Below are 20,582 nucleotides of genomic sequence, written 5' to 3' on the forward strand. Positions count from 1 at the left end.
TCAACCAGATCCATCCTCTGAGATGGAAATGGAAATGAAACAGCACTAACACAAAGTAACAAGCAAGTATTCTGAGAAAGCTTACGCTGCTTGTGTTTTTCATAATACCTTTGAGGTGCCAGCTGATTTATAGGCATCAGTTTAAAGTTCTAGATTAGCAGCATTGACCAGATGGTAAAAATTCTGGTTTAATTCTTTCTAAAATGTTATTTTTTTTTTTTAATTTATTTGAAGTTACAAGTTAGAGTGATAGTGACAGAAGTCTTCCATCCGCTGGTTCACTCCCCAGATGGCCGCAGCTGTGCTGATCCGAAGCCAGGAGCTTATTCTGGGTCTCCCACGTGGGTGCAGGGGCCCAAGGACTTGGGCCATCTTCCACTGCCTTCCCAGGCCATAGTGGAGAGCTGGATGGGAAGTGGAGCAGCCGGGAGTAGAACTGACACCCATATGGGATGCTGATGCTTCAGGCCAGGGCGTTAACCGACTGCACCACAGCGCTGGCCCCGAAATGTTAGTTTTTTTTTTTTTAATCAGTCTTATATCTAAGAGTATTAATAGTGCAGACATTTTTATTTCCTTTTGTCAGAACATTTTCAGTGGGAACACTAAATTTATTGCTAATTAGCTTCATGTATCTTTCTTTTCATAGGTGGTGATATTCATGAAGAGTCTTCGTATAAAGTAATTGTCATGCCCACTACAAAAGAAAAATGCCCTCGTTGTTGGAAGTATACATCTGAGTCTTCAGATACACTTTGTCCCCGATGTGCAGAAGTGGTTAATGGAAAATAGTACTCGGGTATTAATAGCTTTCTTCTGATGGTACTGATTCGGAACTTAGATGGACTGTTTACAATATTAAAAAGATACCCAACATTCAGATAATGAATCCAAGAGTAATTTAAGGATAAGAATTGCATCAGAAGTATAAAAGTACAGTATACTAACTTTAGTTTCTGTAACTGAAGAATAATGTATATACATAAGCAGAAATACACCTGTGTGGAGGAAGATATATATATGTGTGTGTGTATATATATATCCATAATGAGCTTATTCAGAATATCGACAATAGGCTTGCCTTCAAATATGGCTAAGCAGAAGATGTTTTATACTTTATAAATCTTTTTGACTCAGTAAGGTATGATGTCTGAAAATAAAGGCATTCTGGTAAACTCTTGACTGGTGTTGGCTAAAAGTTGTGAATACTGAGTGGCACAAAAGCATGGTTTTGAAGAGAGTGGCAGAAGTGTGTTTCCTCTAAAAGCTGAAGAAAGTCATCTCATTCTTCCCACTGGGGAAAACAGCCTTTTCCCAACAGCTAGTTGTGGGGGTTATATTAGAAAGAAAAAATCACCAAATTTGTTATTTAAGAGGTCTCTCAATATTTACATTTATGAATGTTAAACATGAAAGCTTAAAATTTATTTCACTAATATACATAAGTTCACAATGATAAACAGATCCAGAAAATAGCAGTATATACAAGATTTCACTACTTACAGTACATTACAATAGATAATAGAGCATTTTATAAACAGTTCAGTATTGGATTAAAATCTTTCTAAGGATAACTAATTCTACTCAGCAGAAATTAAATTTTAGAAGCCCAGCAAATTCATTCCTGTCAGGAGTAGAGAAGACTTCCATTGTAGCTACAGTATACTGTAAAAAGACTTGTCTCTTATAAATGAAATGGTTTACAGCCACTTCTAAGTTAATGTTACATTCAACCTAAGCTTAGTTTTATTAAGTCTTGGTTTTCTGTGACTTTAAATTACAACTTTAAATATAAGAATGTTTACTTTGATCTTAGATGAATTTTTGTAACAAAGGTGAGACTTTTTTTGTAGAAGTATGAAATGTTTAGAAGCTTAGTGCCATATGCTCTTTGTCTCAATGACCTGGCCCCTTTAGCTCTGTCTAAACACAACCTGTAATGTTGAAGTTATGATTATTTGAACATTTTTCTTCAACATTAAGTAAGTGTATTTAACAAAGTAAAAAAAGTGCATTAGACTTAATGGAGAAGGTGCAGGGGGTGGGAGTATAAATACTCGGAAAACATTACTGGTATTTGTCTTCCCATCAGTAACTACAATAAGTGCCACACATTTATTCCATGTAACATCTAGTTCCTTGATTGGTAGCTCTTCATTGTTACAGAAAGCACATATACGTATTAATTTTTCTTTCTTCCTATCCAATTTATTTTAAAAGCCCTTTAAGAAGTATTAAAATATCTGCTTTTCCTAACCATGTAACACAGAATTAAATTTAAACATTCTATAAGGTTTGTTATCCTAAGATTTAACACTAACTTTGGAGACTTTATGTCCCAACGGAGTAAGTTTAACCAGTTTTATTATCTAAAATGCTTAATAAGAAACCCTTCCAAAAAAGTGCTAATGGAATTGAGGATTTAATCTTTAAGGGTATCTGTAACTCCCAAGTTTCTTGACCAATTTCCTAAAAATTCACACTAATTTCAGAGTATTTAGAATAATCACAGAAAGAACTAATCTCCTTAGGACACAGATAACTAGACTATAAAGCTAAATATGCCTGCAAGAATTCTAGAATGTGTCTGGGGTACTGGAGATCCAAGCAGAAGCTGGGAGGTTGGATTAGCTTAAGGCCCTTTCCAATGCTGTTACTATACACAATATGTGCCTTGATGAGCCTCGCAGGCTCCCCACCCTAAATATTCAAGTCATCTTAAAAATCTACCTTTTAAGACTTAAAATTTTGATAGTCACTCAAATAGCAATTATTGAGCTTTTGCCAGTAAAGATATTACTTTAAATGTGATCTTTTTAGTTAAAGAATTCACATTGTCTTTCTCAAATTTCTACATCTCTTTATAATCCCTGAAAGACATATTCCTCAACTCTGCACAATTGCTCAGAGTTAGCTTCTCAGGAGAAAGTGAAGAAACAAGCTTCTGTATCACAATGAGTTACTATGAATAACAATTGTGATCCCTGACAAATGACAATAATTGCACTGTATGGCTACATTCCAAGGGTATACTATAATAAACACTAGGTTTTTGTGGAGCTCAAAGCACTTTTTACAGAATTTTGGTTAGTTTTGTTTTAATCAGTAAGTGTTTAGCACTTGGACTGTTGTAGGCACTATAGGGTACAAAATTTGTTGTATTTTATCCTCTCATCTGTGAGGTAGGTTTGCTAATGCTGTAATAACACTAAGCATTTTTTCTGTACTGTTCTCAAGGTCAGATAACATCTCCAAATTCCAGAAGCAGACATTTCTAAACACCTGTAGGGAAAAAAGTTTTTTAGACTCTCTTTTAACGTAAGTTTTACAAGATAATACATTTTTACAGTTACCTGATAGGTCTAAAACTTTGCAACTTGGCAAAAAAGTACATTTTAACTTATAATTTTGCTGTGTTGTTCACATCTCAGATTCTCAATTTTGGCAAGTTCAACAGATTAAGGGGTCCTATTTAGTGTCCCTTCTGTTGAATACGATGATCTTCAATCCATTTTTCCTCCTCAAGCAAGGTTGTCATCTTCTGATGAGCAGACAACCTTGGGATAGGAACCTGTCAGCATCCAGAACTCCCATGTGGCAGCCCAGTATAGGATTAAGCACGGTAACAGACGCATGTTCTCAACATTTATTAAAGGAGAGGGGGATGTCTCTCTAACTTTACGAATACAGTCTGTACATAAACACATTTAAATTTAATTACAATATTTTATATATGAAATATAGACTTTCATAATAGGAACATAATCTGTAAATTATAACCAATTTTAAATACCAAAATTTAACAATAAAACTACTTAAGTGTTTGAATTAAAAATAAAGAGTAAAACCTCTGTATCAGTAACTATAGCATAGTTGATACATCTTTATAGTTTATCTTCAATATTAACCAAAGGGGTGGAATTTAGCCAGGATGGCACTTTTTAAAAGTTAAATGTATTTTCATTTAGTTTACAAAAGAAAAACACATACCTTAAAATTCCAGCTCTCACTATGTAAAATAACCATGCACTAATTCATATTATAGCCACACAACTGTGTTACTGTTTTTAATAGCTAAATGTCATAAAGAAGGAATAGCTATGGCTTCCACAGCTTCAATGAGGTGTAAGGCTAGACTATACTGCCCATGTTTTTCTGGTAAAAGCTCTATTACTTTATTTACTAGTTTAGCTGTTGTTGTGATTGGCACTTCAGTGTTTTGAAGATCCTGGGAGTCCTGCAAAAGGGGATACAAAAGTAACTCATGGGTTCCATCCAACTAAACAATGATTGTTGCTGACTTTAGAGTTACCACAGTTAATTATTTCCCAACAACAATGTTTTTCTTTGTAACTAGGTGAATTAAGATTCTTTATAACCATTATTAAATATGCATTTAAGAAAACATCCAGTGACCTTCTGGCTGAGCTCATTTAATTTTACTTACCATTGTTTTAAGCCAAGTACAGAGTGTGGGTGGAAGTCTGGCAAGCAGTTCCATTCCCTCTTTGGTCTGGGTATGGAGGAGTGCATAAGCCAGTCTTTGCCCAGTCAACACCAGCAGCTGAGAGGCAAGGACCTCTTTGTCATGGACTTGTAGTATGGCCTGAGAATAGGAATACAGAGAAATATAGTGAGGGCCAACAGCTTTATACTCACCATAGGAAAAGGGTTGCCAATGAAGAAGTCTAGTTCTTTTTTTGATCTGTGGCCATGTATATAATCAAAGTAAAAGTCAAATCAAACAGCATTTAAACCCAAAATTCTCATCAGCTATTTTTTCTTATTGCCCAAATCTTCAATTCAGTGTTTTTAATCTTTCAGTTAAAAAACGTTCCATTAGATTTTTTTTCATGATTGCTTAAATACACTTAGAATAACCATATACTAGGAGATCTGTCTGGTCCCTGCCAACCTCATGCTTCTTTACTCCTTTCTTACTATAAGAGGCCTTCAAAAATCTCAGGGAAGAATGTGTATTATGAAAAAAGTACATAATCTCAAAAATCTTTGCATCAAATACGCATCTTCTAATTCTGTTTTCCACACAAATTCTGAAAGGCTCTCATGTTTGGTCATCCATACGGACCCTTCTCCTGGATCTAGTAACCAACCTGGTCCCCATCTCAAGGCCTCTATCCTTGTTGATTCTCTCTCTAGTACTGTTCTTGAAGTTTTCTGAGTGGTGAGCTGCTGTTTATCCTGGGGGTTCAGTTTAAATGTCATATTCTCTAAACACCCCCTATTGTAGCAACTTCTTTTTATTCACATGGTCCTGTTTCTTTTTTTCATAGCAGTTACCACACAGAATTTAGCATGCATTTTGCTCCTACAATAGATTATTAGTTCCATGGGAAAGGAACCTTGTCTGTTTAATGTTATATCCCTGTGCAGCAGACCTGGCACACTAGGAATTTGATTATCATTTTATATTTTAATATTCTGTATTTTTGTGCCTAGAAGTTCTAATAAAAGGAAAAGCAAAAAGTTTTGTTGTACTTTATACTGGTTTCTTTACTACAACTATCAGTTTTTATACCTTGAGCCCAGTTAATATTCCTGGAGTCGTCATTACCTCTTCTCCTAAGTGGTCAACTCCGTAGTTGTAGAGTTCTACCACATAATGCCTTCTAACAATATCTTCATTAACTTGAAGGTGATGAGCTAAATCCACAGCCAGAACTGGCCAATCTTGGTCCTTCTCAAAAGAAGTGCTTATTGCCTCTTCTGAGTGATCTCTGTCCTTTGCAATTGAATGTTGGGTCTGGACAGCTGCACTAACAACTTTCAATAATAACTGGAAAATGCAAAAAAAGACAGCAATGTTTTATTAGCGTGTTTTCTTAAAAACAAACCAAAAACCTAAATCAAAGTAATTGTTGGCTTTCCAATTATAGTGGTTTTTCCAAATTTTTTTTCATTATCAAACAAGGAAAACATAATTTAATGATAAGCCAGCTCTCAGGAATACCTTGAAAGTGGTCATCCTTTTAAAGCCCAGCTAGATTTCTGCTTACTGGTTTTTTCCCAAGAAATAAAAAATGAAATCCAGTAACTGTAATTTACCTGTTGCCGTACAGATATAAAATTTGGGTCCATTTCCCCACTAGGTAATAACTGAATTGAAGTTAGGTCTTTAAAAAATGCATTTTTTCCCTAAAAAGAAAGATCATGAAAACTGGTGAGTGTGGATTATTAGGAAAAAACAAAGTCAATTAATCAGGAATAACTCATGGTTGCCTTTTGTTTTCTAGTCATTTAATTCTTACAGCAATTACCCAGAATGTGGTAGGCAGCCTTTAAGGTAGTCTCCCCAGTGATCCCTTCCTCCTGAGTATTCATGACTTTATGTTCCCTTCCCTTGAATGTGGGCTAGGGACTCACTGCTAGCAAAGAGAATTAGAAGTTAAAAACATGTTACTTCCAAGATCAGATTCCAAAGGGACCCCGTGGTCCCTTTTGCCTTGAGTGGTCACATTCTCACTTGGCTCTGAAAGGCGGGAGCTGCCCTATGGAGGGTCTCATAGGGCAAGAATGAATCTTGCCAACAGTGATGCTTGGAAATAGATCACCTATGTATTCCAACAGCCAGCAGAGCCTCTCTACAAGACCATGCCCCTGGCTAGTACCCTGCCTGTACTCCTATGAGAGACTTTAACCCAGAGGCACTTAGAGAAGAGGAACCCAGATTACTGAACCATGAAAACTAAGATAATAAAAGTGCTTGTTGTTTTCAGCTGCTAAGTTTGGTAATAATTTGTTACACAATAATAGATAACTAATATATAATGTAAACTCAGTCTTTTTAAAAGCAACTTGTCAGACTGCTTAAAAATGACTTAAGATAACAGATGTATTTGAAGAGTCAGAATATCTGCAAATAAGATTTCATAAGTTCCTTGGCAGTAAATGCAATGCAGAACAAAAGTCTTTCCTAGTCCACCACTTCTAGCCAGGGTACCGTGGCCAGTGTCCTCACCATCTCCTGTTTTGTTGTTTCATCTTCTGCAACTGAGTTGTCCCAGATACCTTCCGATGTCCTTCCATACCTAGTCGCCTACGACTCCAGGTCATGCAGTAGGACTGCCAAGTAGGTTAAAGCCACTCAGACTTCACAGGGCAACCTACATTTTGGATATCATTGTTTGAATTCACTCACTCACACTCACAATCTGTTACGTAGTTCCCACCTGCTGGTCTTAGGGCCTATAATAGTACCACATTATTTGTTATTTCAAATACTGCTAGTACTGCATATTGAGTATCACAATGACCATGAGGTAGGCACTATAATCATCTTCACTTTCTGAATGTGAAAATGGGCTAAGAGAAACTACTTCTAGTAAGCAAAAAATAGCAGTGGGATTCAGATTCATTGTCCCTCTGTAGATGACAGTCACACAGCTGCCTTGGGTTATATAGGTTGGAACTAACATCACCATGCTCGTCATTTTGGATGATGTATTCTAGTTTTATAAAATCACTCCCACTTTTAAAAAGTTAACTCTGATTTTATCTGAAAGGTAAAAAGAGAAGAGATACTCTTCTTTCTGCTAGTTCACTCTTCAGATGCCCGCAACAGCCAGGGTTGGGTTATGCTAGAGCCAGGAATTAAGTCTGGGTGGCAGGGATGCAAGTACTGGAGCCATCGCCTGCTGCCTTCCATGGTGCACATTAGTCAGAAGCAGAGGAGCCAAGACTTGAACTGGGCACTCTGATATGGGCTGTGGGTATGCTAGACGTCACCCTAACCACTGTGCCAAACACCTGCCCCTGCAAGGTCCCTCTGTGGGGGCAGTATCAAGCTAGGCACTTATACAAAATATGTATAATCTCAAAATACAATAAATGGTTACACATATAAACTTTTAAGTACATTTTACTTTTACGGTCTCAAAGTTACTCATTCAAAACCGGTATTTTTAAGTATATATAGTTATTAAGGCTATAATTACCATACTTCTAGTACTTTAAAAACATTTCTTAAAAAGTATTATTTCTGCTAACATATACTTCAAACTTAATATGTCCAAAATCATTCTAAATAGGCTTCTTTGCAAACAGCATGCCTGATTTTTCAAGCTTGAAACTGGATTTAACTGTAACCCCTTCTGTCTCCTTCAGCAGAATATCTAGTCTGGCATTAAGTTACTGAATCCTCTACATCCCTTCATGATTCTTACAACCTCGCCTCAATCCATATCCTCATCAGCTCCTGATATCTAGTGTTTCCCACATTGTAAACAGTGTGCCCTCCAATCTTCTGGGCATACTGCTGCCCTGCAACTCTAACAAATCTCCTTAATCATAAATGAATTAAAAAATTTAATGAGCTCTTGTTTTCTATCAGGCATGGCACACGAATAGTAAAGAGATGCTAAGTTCAAAGATTGTAGACAAAGCCTTTGAAGGGAAGATGACACTTAATAACCTGACAAATAAACAGGAGCTGGTCACACAAAATTATCACCTATGAAAATTGAACATTGGAATTAAGGACAAAAAGCAATAAAGATGATTTCTGAGAAATGGAAGATAGTAGCTACAGCACAGGGTGCAAGAGAGGAATGGCTGACAAGTTAGGAAAAGTTTAGCAATGGCTATGGGAGCCTTCTTCCTCCTTGCTCTGTTTCCATATAGCAGGAGTTCTATTAGGGGAATATTCCAAGGCTCCTGCTGCAATTCACGCTGCTCCCCCAAAAAGACCAGTGGATTTAGGGCAGATGTGGGAAACCTTTTTACTGTCAAGGGTCATTTGGTAATTTATAGTATCATTCGTGAGCCATACAAAATGATCAACTTAAAAAATCAGCCTGTTAGGGGTTGGTGCTTTGGTGTGGCAGGTTAAGCTGCCACCTGCAATGCCGGCATCCCATATGGGCACCAAGTGGAGACCCAACTGCTCCACTTCTGATCCAGCTCTCTGCTAATGGCCTAGGAAAGCAGTGGAAGAGGGCCCAAATGTTTGGACCCCTACACCCACACTGGAGACCCAGAAGAAGCTCCTGGCTTCGGTTTGCCACAGCTCCAGCCGTTGCAGCCATTTGGGGAGTGAATCAGCAGATAGAAGATTGGCACTCGCTCTCCTCTTCCTTCCTTCCTTCCTTCCTTCCTTCCTTCCTTCCTTCCTTCCTCCCTCCCTCCCTCCCTCCCTCCCTCCCTCCCTCCAACTCTCTCTCTACCTCTGCCTTTTAAATAAAATAAATCTTTTAAAATAAACATGTTATAGATTTATTGATTTTTGAGTCCCAGTGGCGTTTGCCTCGGCAGGACCAGACCCAATGACTTCGTGGGCCTTATATAGCCCGTGGGTGGACGTTTCCCACCCCAGATTTGGGAGAAGAAGCTGAACATTCTCAGCAGTCCCTTGCTCACCCTCTGAGGGAGGCAGTGTTCATGCAGGAAGAACACAAGTCCTTAAGGGGGCTTGCAGGCGTCTGGCTATGCTGTCCTTGAGTGTGCAGATCTTGCATCTGAGGGTAAACTAATGTACTCCCTTTCCTACAAGCCTAAGCTGTGTTCTGCAACCTAATTTCTACCAGTAGAAAGCTCAGTAACAAAAGCTGACATTTTATCTCCAATTATCTGCATCCTCTGTGTCTCTTATTTAGTCCTTGCGTGGGGAAGAAGACAGTTTACCATTCACAGTGACCAAAATGTGTGGTCCTGGAACCTGATCCTACAAAGGAGCCTCGAAGTCTCGAGCATGGAATTGTTTGATTATGCCTATGCTCTTGCAGCACAGTGCTGGAGGGACTGTTGTACCAGCCAAGGGAATGAGGGCATTTGACCTAGTGGTTAAGATGCCTAGGCGCCATATCTAAGTTGCCTGCTTTTGATGTCCAGCTCTGGGTCCTCACTCCAACTTCCTGCTTATAAACACACCCTGGGAGGCAAGTGGTGATGGATCAAATTGTTGGGTTCCTGCCACCATGTGGAAGACCTGGATTGAGTTATCAGCTTGCACCTTGGCCTCTGGCCCACGGCCATTATGAGCATTCAGGGAGTGAGCTGGCAGATGGGAGCTCGCTCTCAAATCAGTCAATTTTTTTTGCGGGGGGAAAGATCCATGTACCTGCTAAACTTGAAACTAAAGTGGCTCTGAAATCTGATGAAGTCTTACCTTACTGTCAAAAAGTGAAAGTGGCTTCACAGTCTTCAGAGCGAATCTCATGACTGCGTACAGGATGGAGCACAGGATGGAGTGGTGCTCCACCAGCGGGTAGTGGATGTGCTTCTGCTCAAGGGCCAGCTCCACTATCGAGATGGGGCCTTCCACAGAAAGCCAGGCATCCTCTGTGTCCAGGACAGGCGCCTGCATTTCATCCCTGCTAACATCTGCCTAAAGGTGTTGAGAATGGAGGAATGCGTTCAGAATTGGAGAAGAACTTACAACTATCCTAATGAAGAGGTTCTCAGTAGCACCATGCAAAGCCTATTCCATACACAGATACACACAAATGGAAAAAATGCAAAGTCTAATTTTAGTAAGAAACTTCACTTTTATTTAGACTGAAATAAAAATTGGGAATAAATAAAAAATAATTCTGTTACAAAAGTCCTTTCTTAAATCTGATGATGTTCAGAGTAATATTTCAGGAGCAGTTTAGAATGGAAATAGACTTTTTTTTTTTTTTTTTTTTTTTTTACCTCCATTAACGTCTGAAGAAGATCCAGACAGGAGCCAAGGAAAGATGTCACTGCTGTGTCGCTCATCCCCACATCCTGTTAAAGAGGAACATATTAAGCCTCTGCAGGGAAACTGCTACAGTTAACACCAGAGAAACAACAGAAGGCAATTGACCTCTACACTGAATAGGCAGGAATTTTAAAATTAAAGCTTTGGCATAAGTTACTTCCTTTAGGTGCTTTAATGTTAACCAAATTTAAACTCAGGCTTTAAAAAAGTAGTACTACTGTCAATTAAAAAATTAGTGTGCTTTATGTATTGTAAAATTACATTCTCCTCAGTCCCAACAGATGGCAGCACTCCCACATGCACCGCACAGCTTGCAAAGGCATTTATGAGAGCCAAAGGATCATGGTGGACAGTCAGATCCACACCTAAGCATCCAACCTGAAAAGTTCTAAGAGAACACCCTGGTCTGGTTTCAGCACATCTTTTAGGGACTGAGCTGAATTCTCTGAACAAAACTAGATTTCCCTAGCTGGAGAACAGAATTCCAGACTCATCCACTGGCCACAGGTAGTGTCTTAAAAGCTCTAACCAAGGGGCCAGGATATTTTTAAACCAACAACCAATACATCCCAAACATCCCCAAGGTACATAAAGCAAGTATATGTGTGCCTGCCTGTGCACTCATGCACAACTGTAATTACATCACCACTCTCAAGAATACACAATAATTCTACAACAGTGGTCATTTTTGTGGGGGCTATGGGCCTAAATTAGCTGGATTCACATGTACCAACATTTCTTAAGAACATGTAAAAGTTCTGAGTAAAAGCTCCCACGATTAATCAGTGGCCTCAAATATAAGCTCAGTGTCTGTGGGCTATAATATTATTTGGTTAATATCATATCTGTGTGACAGTTAATACATGTAGGTGGAAGATTCATGACACATATGGATATGCTTCAATTTGATGCTGGAATCTTCTATTATAAACTTATAATCTGAACTAGAGCAAAAATATGCAGTAATGGCAGCATGCGATCCTGTCCACAGTCCAAAGTTGAACACATCTTATGAAAACTTAGGTTAAATATGCTCTCTGATAATCTGGAAAGGTAAATTAAAATTGGCCATAGTTCACCACCAGTTTCCTTAAGTATTCTCTTTCCATTTTTCTTATCTCCTAATATGTCATCAAAATGGTAACAGGCAAAGTCCTCCCGCACAGTTAATAAGTTACTACAGAAAGTGTAGGATTCATAGCTATTCCACTAGGTAAGGGTTTCACTTACCCTTCGGCATAGCCTATCTTTTGGGGATTTTCCAACCTAAGACAAAAGGACACAAAATGCTATAATATTTAATAATTTAAGTAACAAGACATTACAATGGTACAGAAAGTAAAAAGTACACAAATTGTAAAACTTCAAATGTGGTAAGCTTTCATTAATTAACTGTTAGTTTTATCAGTAGTAGATGCAATTAATTTTGTGGTAGAACTTGAAAAGTATCACACTAAGCTCACATATAATTTGGCTCTCATGAGCTATGTTGCCATAAAGCCCAGAGCCAGAGTGTGCTAATAATAAAGATCACCTAAGAATTTTGCTTCTTGATAAAGATGCATACCGATCTTACAAGGTTAGTAAGAGGGAAAAACACTTTAAAGAAGGTTAGAGTTATAATCCTAGCTCAGAAAGAGCGCTTTGATTCACTGAGTACTTAGGAAGCTTTTACTGGACATGTCTATGGAGTGATAAGTTGGAGGTAAAAGTTCTCTCTCAGAAACACTCTGAGACAAGAAACTCGCAGGAGACACAAGACAAAAAGACTTCACCTCAGTACCCCTAGCCAAGATTATTCAAATGGCCTACAGACACCAAATCTGAGCATGTAATTCCTGTGATTAAAATTGCCCCATGTCTTCAGTATAAAATAACAGCTGCCATTTGCTGAGCCCTTACCGTATGTGCCAGATCCTATATTAAGCAGTCGAGAAAACTCATAATCTAAGCTGGCACAGGACGTCCTCCACGCTCAGCTTTTCTTCTTCCCTCAGCCCCTCATCCCACCAGCCTAAACTACTTGTAGTTTTCTCAATACAACAAGCTACCTCCTATTTCCAGGGCTTTCTGCTGGAACACATTTTCTTCTTGCCCATTTTTACTGATTCAAATACACTTATATATTAAAATTTAAGTATTTACTTTTTCTTTGCTACCCAAACATCTTGTCTACTTACCTGTCTTAGACTAGGAGTTCTTTGAAGTCCAGAACTGTGACTTTATTTATTTATTTATTTTTAAAGATTTACTTATTTGAATGGCAGAGTTACAGAGAGAGAGAGATCTTCCATCTGTTGTTTTACTACCCAGATGGCTGCTACAACCAGGGCTGGGCCAGGACAAAGCCAGGCGCAAAAAAACCTCATCTGAATCCCCCGCATGGGTGGCATGCACCCAAGCACTTGGGCCACCTTCTGCTGCTTTCCCAGGCACATCAGCAAGTAGCTGGATCAGAAGTGGAGCAGCCGGGACTTGAACCAGAACTCATAAGGGATACTGGCATGGCAGGCAGCTGCTGAACTTGCCATACCACAATGCTGGCTCCCCAGCACTGTGACTTTAATCTGTGCTACTACAGCACCTAGCAGAGTCCTAGGCACATTAACAGTGAACATATTATAATAAATATTTATTCAAAAAATCGTCACAAATCTTCTGCCTCTTGGTTCAAGACTGTTTTCACCCAAATCAAAGTTTTAAGGATCAGATATGACAGTGTTGTGAAATTATAAATAGTAACAAACATATAAACTGCTTATTATTATCATCTCAACAAAGGGATGATCAGAGAAAAAGCATAGGAGACCAACATCAAAGAGGCCCAAAGAAGTAAGTTCTCAGGAGTAGTTAAAAGCAGGCAGGAAGATAAGCACAGAGGAAAGAATGAGTAGATTTAACTATCAGCATGATCGAGAAAGCACTTTGAAGGGAGCAGCAGTAGTGCTATTTCTGGTGTAAGAATGACTATCACCATACACTATCACCATACATTTAAAAGAATATGTTGCTATTATAGTGGTGATTCTCTCAACACTTACCTAATCTAGGCCAGAATAAGTTAGGTTTGCACTGGCCTATAAAACACACAGACAAGCATGCTGGGCCACACTGCTTGAGGCTAGGTGGCTCTTCTCCAGTGTGCTAGCAACTTCTGTCCTGTCAGCTGAGTTCTAGCCTTAGATGTTACGCTTGTTCCAAAATCTACATGCTGGCTGGACATGTCATGTAGGTGTGTGATTCAATTAAATAAATGATGAAATATACATGAGACAAAAGGGGAGTTATTTACATATGTGTTATGATATATTTTTTAGAAAGATTTATGGAGGAGAGTAACCCCTAGGTCTTCTGGATTAGATATAGAGAAACTATCTGGATTAGGAGAATAATTGTAAAAAATCTACAGATTTTACACTTGAATGTTATCACAACTTTAAAGAAATAGGATCAGTAGTGACAGGCAATGCACTGTGCATGGGGTTTATACAAGAAAACCAAAGCAGAACTGAAATCAACCCCACTCAACAACAACAAAAAAAGCAAGGGTACCTCAAAAAGATCTTGGAAGAATGGAATTAAAAGCTGTTTATTTTGGTACAAAAATTTTCTGAAATTCCATGGTTTTTTCATAATATGTATTTTCCATGAACATTTTGAAGGCCCCTTTGGATACTTGGATTTCAGAATTTTTTGGCACTATAATTTATCTTTCAATTCTACTTCCCAGGAACAATTTAAAGTTCCCTCATCTGTTGGCCCTGTAACTAAAACATTTGGTGAAAACATGAATGTTTGTATGTTCTAATTTAAAATAAAATGCAAATCCTGGCTTTTCGTTTTTATTTTATTTTAACTTTTACTTAATAAATATATTTCCAAAGTACAACTTATTGATCACAATGGCTTCCCCCCCAATAACTTCCCTCCCACCGGCAACCCTCCCCTCTCCTACTCCCTCTCCCCTTCCTTTCACATCAAGACTCATTTTCAATTCTCTTTATATACAGAAGATCAAATTAGCATATATTAAGTAAAGATTTCAACAGTTTGCACCCACACAGAAACACAAAGTGAAAAATACTGTTTGAGTACTAGTTATAGCATTAAATCACAATGTACAGCACACTAAGGACAGAGATCCTACATGAGGAGTAAGTGCACAGTGACTCCTGTTGTTGACTTAACAAATTGACACTCTTGTTTATGGCATCAGTAATCCCCCTAGGCTCTTGTCATGAGTTGCCAAGGCTATGGAAGCCTTTTGAGTTTGCCGACTCTGATCATATTTAGACAAGGTCATAGTCAAAGTGGAAGTTCTCTCCTCCCTTCAGAGAAAGGTACCTCCTTCTTTGATGACCTGTTCTTTCCACAGGGATCTCACTCGCAGAGACCTTTCATTTAGGTCTTTGTTTTGTTTTGTTTTTGCCAGAGTGTCTTGGCTTTCCATGCCTGAAATACTCTCATGGGCTTTTCAGCTGGATCCGCATGCCTTAAGGGCTGATTCTGAGGCCAGAGTGCTGTTTAGGACATCTGCCATTCTATGAGTCTGCTGTGTATCCCGCTTCCCATGTTGGATCATTCTCTCCCTTTTTTTTAATCTATCGGTTAGTATTTTCAGACACTAGTCTTGTTTATGTGATCCTTTTGACTCTTAGTCCTATCATTATGATCAATTGTGAACAGCAATTGATCACTTGGACTAGTGAGATGGCATTGCTACATGCTACCTTGATGAGATTGAATTGGAATCCCCTGGTAAGTTTCTAACTCTACCATTTGAGGCAAGTCCGATTGAGCATGTCCCAAATTGTACATCTCTTCCCTCTCTTATTCCCACTCTTATATTTAACAGAGATCACTTTTCAGTTAAGTTTCAACACTTAAGAATAATTGTGTATTAATTACAGAATTCAACCTTTCCAAGGATTCAGAGCTCTTCTTCATGTCATTAAAATGCCAGCACTGAGAATTACATTTAACTGAACGTTAATAAAATAGAATAACAAATAACAGTCTGACAAGATTCGATGTAAACAACCTTGTTGATATCAATTAAGGGAACCAAATAAACAAAAAGTCAGTACACGAACTTTAAAATTACCTTACCTTATCCATCAAGTATGCAGCAGCAGAAAACCTTTTAACCAAGAATGTGTTCCACATCATCAGTGCAATACCTAAACAGAAAAAGTAAAGTGGTGAACAGAATGTAAAAGAGTAAAGAGGACACTTACATAGTGTCACTTTTATCATAAAGAACTACTATCTTCTGTAAGTTTATATAAGGGCTATGTATTTAGGTGTCATTTTTTCTCTTACGTAATAAAGTTAATGAAATCTTTACAGAAGTCAGAACTAAGCTACATCAGAGTACACGTAAATAGTCAATATGCATAAGGAAAGATTTACAAGAAGGTGAAGAAATATCTGCTTTAGAATTTACACATAGACATAATAAGGTGATATTCCTCCTCATCCAGCCCAACACCTAGGCTCACTACTTACTAAGTTACTAACTAGCTTAGTGTTCATCTCAATTCCTTTTTTTTTTAAGATTTATTTATTTTATTTGAAAGTCAGAGTTACACAGAGAGAGAAGGAGAGGCAGAGAAAGTGGTCTTCCATCTGCTGGTTCACTCCCCAGTTGGCCACAACGGTCTGAGCTGCTCTGATCTGAAGCCAGGAGCCAGAAGCTTCCTCCGGTTCTCCCACACAGGTGCAGGGGCCCGAGGACTTGGTCCATCTTCTACTGCTTTCCCAGGCCAGAGAACTGGATCGGAAGTAGAGCAGCCGAGTCTCGAACCAGTGCCCATATGGGATGCTGGCATTGCAGGCGCCGGTCCCCATCTCAGTTCTTACAATGAAACATCTACCTATTAAATGGAAATGGCTGCTTCTCTATAGTAATTTGTAACATTTTTTTCAAGGGAATATCAGCAGTCCCTATGGAATAGTAGCCAGTGGAGAATATTCACATGGATTAAAAAAAACAGAACACAGATGATTTCCAAGGTCTAGCTTAACAAAGTTTTTGACTAACTGCTTTTTCACCTAGAATTATAATCCTGAGAAGGCTGTCCTTCTCTAACTGTGAACTAAAGAAGACATCAATGATGTGTCCACAATAGCTCCTTTGCTTACATTTAGGGGTAACAGCCTGGGGACAGAAGAGAGCAGTTTCGGGGCCACCACTGTGGTGTAGGAAGTTAAGCTGCTGCCTGCAGTGCTGACATCCCATATGGGCACTGGTTTGATTCCCGGCTGCTCCACTACTGATCCAGCTCCCTGCTAATGCACCTGGGAAAGCAGAGGCCCCTGCACCCACATAGGAGACCCAGAAGAAGCTCCTGGCTCCTGGCTTGGAATTGGCCCAGCTCTTGCAGTGCAGCCATTTGGGGAGTGAACCAGCTGGTAGAAGATTTCTCTGTCTCTCCCCACCTCTGTCTGTATTATTTTCAAATAAATGAATAAATCTTTAAAAAAAAGATAGTTTCTACCTATTCCCTAACTTCTTTATGAATAGCAGTTTTCCAGGTAGCTAAAACAGCCTTCACTTTGCATATAACAATCTACAGTAAAACTCACAGGATAGGTAACAGGCAAACAAATTTATTCCCATCCTGTTAATCAGGATGCCTCATTTGAATCCGTCAGTGATGTGTTTAATATCCGTTTACTTACCATTCTGTACAGGTGCATTAAGAATATGCTTCAAGTGTTCTATTGACCTAACAAGAAAACGTGCTTCCTTACATACAGAGAAAAAAGAGGGGAAAAGAAGTCATCATTTAGTAGGTGTTTCAAATATCAGTGGTGACCAACTACATACATTTCTGTATAAAGCTATTTAAGAATGTTATAATAAAACATGGAAATATTAGGTAACAAGTAACATCTCATATAACTTTGCTTGTCAAGTTCACATTTCTTACATAATGATTACTTTCTAAAAATTCCCAAATCATATATACTGACACCTGGATTCAAATGCACTGTGGTTTGTATATCACAGCAGTGTTCTTCCTAATAAATCAACTTCACACAGACATGAAGACAATGAATTTTTTTGTAAACACAATCCATTCATTCATTTATTCATCATTCAACAAACATTTATCGAGCATCCCCTATGCACAAAGCTCTGTTTGAGGCATCAAGGATACTATGACAGAGCAGATCCAAATCCTTGCTTTCACTGAGCTTACATTCTAGCAAAGGAGCTAGACAATAAATACAAGTAATTTATACAGTGTGAATAGTGGAAAGTATCAAGAAGAAAAAAAAAAGCAGAGAAAGATCTATGAAATATTAGAAAGGCTATCTGAAATTCAGCTCTTTCTAATCAAGGAAGTTCACACATTAAACCCAAATATCAGTATGTGATACTGATGGAATTATCCAGGTCTTTGTTAAGTAATTCTGTAGCCTGTACACAGATAAGACATATCACCATTCACAACAATATTGATGCTGGAAATTCTCCAGAGATAGTCAATTCTTTTGAGACTAATAAAGTAGTATATGTGTGTGTGGATTTGAAATAAGCATTGGATGGGGCAAGAAGATGAATACTAAACAGAAAAATAAGAAAAGCAGCCACTTATTTCAACGCAGGCACTAACTGGTTAATGGTGAGACTAATCAAAATGTCAGGTACCATGCACCCATCTTCTCTATAAGCCGCTATAACTTTTGAAGATGACTGGTATTATAGTGCTCATATTAGCAGAAAATCTACACAAAAGTTCAGAATCATTCACAAAGGTCACTAGCTGTGTGCTATGACTTACTGGCTACTTGTATAAGTAGTGGCAATGAGTGTGGCATCAGTTTTCTATTACGCAAGCACCTTCGGTTTACAAATGAATGTTGTAGAATTTTCTTCTTACTTACTTAAACTAGAATTCACTCATTCAGATTTTAGAAATCATGTCATCATTTTAGTTCCAACATTTTTCTCATGGGATGGAAAAAGTATTTAAGGAAGAGAGTCTAAATACAACTACAATTCAGGCTGTAGTCACCTGAAGAGGGTGACTTGAGGGGCACTAAGCGGATCTTCTGTCCTACACTTACATTTAGGCTAAAGTTTAACTGACCGAAGACCATTCTTTCATTTAAGTCACCTATTTTTTTAGTGTCTTCCTTTAATGTGTAAGTGAATAGGTAATTTTTTTTAAGAAGGAAGAGTATCAGTAAAGTTCATATATAAATGTGAATCGGTTCATCATGAATTTTTTTTGCAAGAATGCAACCTGATATGACAACAAAAAGAAAGAATTTTGCTTGAGAGGAATAATTTACCAGAGCCCTGACTAAGGAGGCCTAGGTGGGGGAGGGATTTGCAGAGAGGAACAGTCACCATATGTCTCACATCTATGTCATCCTGGTATCAACCCTGGAACACTGGGATCTTCTTTAGAAAAGCGAGGAGGTAGTGCAGAAACAGATTCAGTGACTGGCCAGAGCACAGATGTTAGTCAGCCATCTACCTGGCATCCAGGTCCAAGACTGGAACTTCTCCCAGGGCCTGGGGAGAGACAGTAGCTACCACAAGTGGTAGAAGATGATGCCTGACAGAGCCACACAATACAGCTCTTTTCATTGTTTTTCTGAGACAGGTATAAGAGCTACAAACTAATACAGACACATCTGAGTATCACGCACTAGGCTAACATCAGGATCATTACTCTAATTTTATCATGATCAATATAATACTAAGAACAGCCTGTTAGGTAGGGGCTCCTCATGTAGGAATTCATAAGGAAATAAAAAAACCTTGTCTCAACTACGCAGTAGTAGTATAAAACATACTGGATTTTGACAAGCAGGAACCTATGCTTAAATCCTGACATTTATTTGGTAGTGTATCCTTAGATAAGGAAATTAACGTCTCTGAGCCACAGTTTTTTCTTCTCTAGGGTGGGGATTAATGATAATACTTAAAATTCATAGCTTCTTGTGAGGATTATAAGAGGTAATATATGAAAAAGTTCTACCACAATCACCAGTACAGAGACACTACAAAAAAGAAAAAGCCAGTGTTCATCAAGTTACTTAATTAAATAGTCCTCCCCACACCCAGAGCCTGAGCACAGAAACAGAATGAGACTGGAAGGGTACTGAGAATCTCACCTCTGGATCTTTATTCCACTGAACAACATACTCCCAACAGCAATGTGCGTGCAGCACGTCGAGCTCAAGGCTACAAGGAAACTGCTCATAGGCTAAGTGCAGCAGGTCTGAAAGTCAGAAGAGCGGTGATGTTACACTTTCCCTCATGAAGACTCAGCCCCATTTCTCAGCTCTGGATTTCGTATTTCTCATTACGTGTGTATCACCTGGTATGGCTCCCAAGTCCATCTCCACCTCTGACACCTCAAGGAAACCTCTGTTAATACCTTCTTTGGGTTCATCTGGATTTTCTAAATCTTTTTCCTTATTAGCCAGTTTTAATACATCAGGGCTCAAGTCCTGTTTAAATATCCACTTGGCCACACTGTCTGCAATGCCACCTACAGTTCAAAGACAAGAAAGAAAATGAAAATTTACAACACGTAAAAACCAGTAACAGTATATGAGCTGTGTTCTCTTATGAAGAGGTATGTCATATTCAGGCCTGAGCCTAAAAGTGATCCCCAAAAGCCACAAGATTTACAGTCATATTACTACCCACCAGCCATCCCACAGCGGATAAGTAAGCTATCTGCTATCAGGAATTTTTTATACTCTCAGATAACATTAACTAAATATAAATGCATATGTCTGGGTACCACATACTTTGTATGTCCACAAATTAAAAATTCACTTTACCAGACACAGAATGAATACATTTTTTTTTTTTTTTTTTTTGACAGGCAGAGTGGACAGTGTGAGAGAG

At 38.4% G+C, this 20,582-nt stretch overlaps 2 protein-coding genes across 6 annotated transcripts in view; one reads left to right on the forward strand and one right to left on the reverse strand.

The window, feature by feature from the left end:
- IARS2 (isoleucyl-tRNA synthetase 2, mitochondrial) overlaps window positions 1–1,180 on the forward strand; it is a 75,617-nt gene extending 74,437 nt beyond the window's left edge. For both annotated transcript variants that reach the window (XM_008268410.5, XM_089312216.1), the window contains one exon: window positions 650–1,180. In XM_008268410.5, coding sequence (XP_008266632.2) covers window positions 650–792 — 143 coding nt within the window. In that variant the 3' untranslated portion in view covers window positions 793–1,180. The remainder of the gene's footprint in view (window positions 1–649) is intronic.
- Window positions 1,181–1,361: 181 nt separating this feature from the next.
- RAB3GAP2 (RAB3 GTPase activating non-catalytic protein subunit 2) overlaps window positions 1,362–20,582 on the reverse strand; it is a 104,123-nt gene continuing 84,902 nt past the window's right edge. For all 4 annotated transcript variants that reach the window (XM_051820585.3, XM_051820588.3, XM_089312214.1 and 1 more), the window contains 11 exons: window positions 20,044–20,217; window positions 19,838–19,944; window positions 17,384–17,450; window positions 15,809–15,879; window positions 11,930–11,965; window positions 10,651–10,725; window positions 10,124–10,342; window positions 6,067–6,156; window positions 5,576–5,797; window positions 4,448–4,606; window positions 1,362–4,237 (listed from right to left, as the gene is read on the reverse strand). In XM_051820585.3, the coding sequence (XP_051676545.1) occupies window positions 4,082–4,237; window positions 4,448–4,606; window positions 5,576–5,797; window positions 6,067–6,156; window positions 10,124–10,342; window positions 10,651–10,725; window positions 11,930–11,965; window positions 15,809–15,879; window positions 17,384–17,450; window positions 19,838–19,944; window positions 20,044–20,217 (1,376 nt within the window). In that variant the 3' untranslated portion in view covers window positions 1,362–4,081. The remainder of the gene's footprint in view (window positions 4,238–4,447; window positions 4,607–5,575; window positions 5,798–6,066; window positions 6,157–10,123; window positions 10,343–10,650; window positions 10,726–11,929; window positions 11,966–15,808; window positions 15,880–17,383; window positions 17,451–19,837; window positions 19,945–20,043; window positions 20,218–20,582) is intronic.

This window comes from Oryctolagus cuniculus, chromosome 13, assembly GCF_051225735.1.
Source record: "Oryctolagus cuniculus isolate XC-2025 breed Fujian yellow rabbit chromosome 13, ASM5122573v1, whole genome shotgun sequence".
Lineage (NCBI taxonomy): Eukaryota > Metazoa > Chordata > Mammalia > Lagomorpha > Leporidae > Oryctolagus > Oryctolagus cuniculus.